This window comes from Penaeus japonicus, unplaced genomic scaffold, assembly GCF_977035675.1.
Source record: "Penaeus japonicus unplaced genomic scaffold, GWHDUDI00000001_assembly GWHDUDI00000036, whole genome shotgun sequence".
Lineage (NCBI taxonomy): Eukaryota > Metazoa > Arthropoda > Malacostraca > Decapoda > Penaeidae > Penaeus > Penaeus japonicus.
The window spans coordinates 14327539-14330038 of NW_028234438.1; the positions used below are offsets into that span (position 1 = coordinate 14327539).

General features: G+C 56.1%; 1 protein-coding gene across 7 annotated transcripts in view; it reads left to right on the plus strand.

Annotated features, from left to right (window-relative positions):
• The window catches only part of LOC122259853 (uncharacterized), a 78744-nt gene that overhangs the window by 64335 nt on the left and 11909 nt on the right, over positions 1-2500 (plus strand). For all 7 annotated transcript variants that reach the window (XM_086531587.1, XM_086531591.1, XM_086531592.1 and 4 more), the window contains one exon: positions 1-2500. This exon is cut by the window's left edge; it is cut by the window's right edge and continues 430 nt beyond it. In XM_086531587.1, coding sequence (XP_086387713.1) covers positions 1-2500 — 2500 coding nt within the window.

Genomic DNA, 2500 nt, shown 5'->3' on the forward strand with positions numbered 1-2500 from the left:
ACCCCCAGCATCAGCAACACCCCCATCAGCAGCAGCAGAATGTAGCCATTCAGTCGTCCGGGGCTCCCCATGTGGCGGGGGCCCCAAACACCAATGGGGGGGACGGGAGCCGGGAGAATGACCCCCCCACCCTGCAACAGCTCCTGGCCTCCCCTGCTGCATTTCCCTCCCAGCCTCAGCCACAGGGCCAGCTCCTCTCGCAGCCACACCACCAAGCAAATGTCGGAGCGGTGGGCCACAGCTTGCCACCGACGATACTCACCACAACGGCTTCTCGTCTGCCCTCCATACCACAAGCGCAGCAGCCCCAGCAGCAGCCACAGCTTCCAGTCCAACCCTCTCCACGTCCAGTCGCGGTCAGGCCTCAGATTTCCCCTGCGACAAAGAATAGTCAGGGGAGTCTCCCAACCACGCCCCAGCCTCCTCCTCAGGTCATTTCGCAAGCTGCAGCTCAAGCCACGTCCCAGGTCATATCGAGTGGAGTCCAATTGGTCGGGGGGCCCAACCAGGTGATCACATCGGGTGGCCAGATCATAACCTCTGCCTCACCGCAGCTCCTGCAGGGCACCCAACTTTTGCAGCCGCCTGGGTCTGCACAGGTCATGCCAACCAGTCAGCTTCTTCCAGGTGGGCAGGTGTTACACAATGGCCAAGTTCTGCAGGGGGGACAGGTGCTTCATGGAGCACACATGTTGCACGGGGGTCAGCTGATACCAGGTGGGCCGGTCATACAGGGCAGCCAGGTGTTACAGGGTGGCCAGCTCATCCAAGGTGGGCAAGTGATCAACAGTAGTCAGCTGATCACTACCACTGCCCAAATGGTCAGCACTGGTGTGTCTGGCCTTGGTGGGGCTTCCGCACCTCTATATGTAACACCCAGCAGCCCAGCCATTCAGCAGCAACAGCAACAGCAGCAGCAACAACAAACACACACAGTAACACTACAGCAATCAGGGCAGCCTCCCACACCAGCTGCCTCTCCATTCTCTGTTCCCAGCAAGTCGCCTGGAACAGCATTGCCACGCACCTCACCCAGTCCATCATCCTATCATCCCACCACCCCATCACCCCATCCAGCAGTACCAAGTCCTGTCCCATACAACACACGATCTCCTGCACCATCTCCACACAACAACGTCAGTGCCATGAGGTCCCCTGCTCCACCAACTCCTTCTCCAGCTGCCACGCCAACACCTCAGACACACAGCAGTATCAGCCAGTTGCCACAGCAGCAGCCAACAGCAGGTGTTGTTCCAGGTGTAATGGGTAATGTTGGAATGGTGCAGGGCTTAGTGCCACAGTTACCCCCTCTGTCACAGGTGGTTGGGTCTAATGGCATGGTGCTTCCACAGCCAGGTGTACAGCAGGCCACTGCAGGTGTGAAGCAGGTAGTTTCAGGAGGGCAGCTAATCCAGATAGTTTCATCACCTCAGCCAACCCAACCAAGGCAACCTCTTGTTACACCTTCTCATAAACCAATACAGCCCAAACAGCCACAATTGTTACCCAAGCCACCACAGCAACCAGTAGTTGGCCAGCCTCCCCCTGCACCCCCAGGGAAAGCCCTCATAGGCAGTCGGCCTGTCACCCCTGGCACCCAGCAGCCAATCGTCATTGGGGCAGGGGGGCAGCAGGCCACCACAATGGTTGCTAGTCAGCAAGGTCTTGGAGGTTTTGTTATCAATCCTTCACTTCTGCAGTCAAGTCTTCAGCAACCTCTTCTCATCCAACAGCCCAATGGTGTCCTCTTGGTCAGACCATCTGGACACTCAGGTGCAGGGGCACCTGGTCAGGCCCTCTTAGTACCAATGCCAGGTCAGCCTCAGTTGGTGAGTGCTGGGGCCAAAGCCAGCCAGCCCCAAACTGTTGTTTTTCCAGGCAGTGGTCAGGGTGGTCCAGCTTTTGTAATCCCCCAGAATATTGCGCCTGGTGTGATTGGAGCGCAAGGTGCACGAGGACCCCAGCCCATCATCAGATTGGTTGCACCCCAAGCACCATTACAGCTGCAGCAAATCCAGACCCCAAATGGTCCCACATTTGTAGCTGTGCCAGCTGGTCAAACAGTAAACCTACAGGGTCTTATAGCAGCTGGGGGTGCAACGATGCGAACCTTGGCACCACAAGTGGCTTCAGGGCCCCTTCAGCTGGCCCCTTCCTCTGTGGCGACGGCAAACATGGCTCCGGTGGTGAGCATGGGTCATATTCAAATGCCGGGGAGCGGACAACAGCTACATGTGTCTGTTCCAGGAGCGCCTCTCCAGCTGGCTTCATCTTTACCCTCCTCCCTCCCATCTGTGATAACCACCACTAAGCAAACTGTGATAGAAGAAAATGTGGCACCTGCCTCCATTGTGACAGCTGCTGAGGTTGGGACACACCAAACTGTAAGTGACCCCAATAAAAATACAAAGAAAAAGTCCAAAAAGAAAAAGAAAGAGAAAGAACCCAAGGATGAAAAATTGAAGAACAAGGGAAGTTCAATCAACTTGAATGATATTTT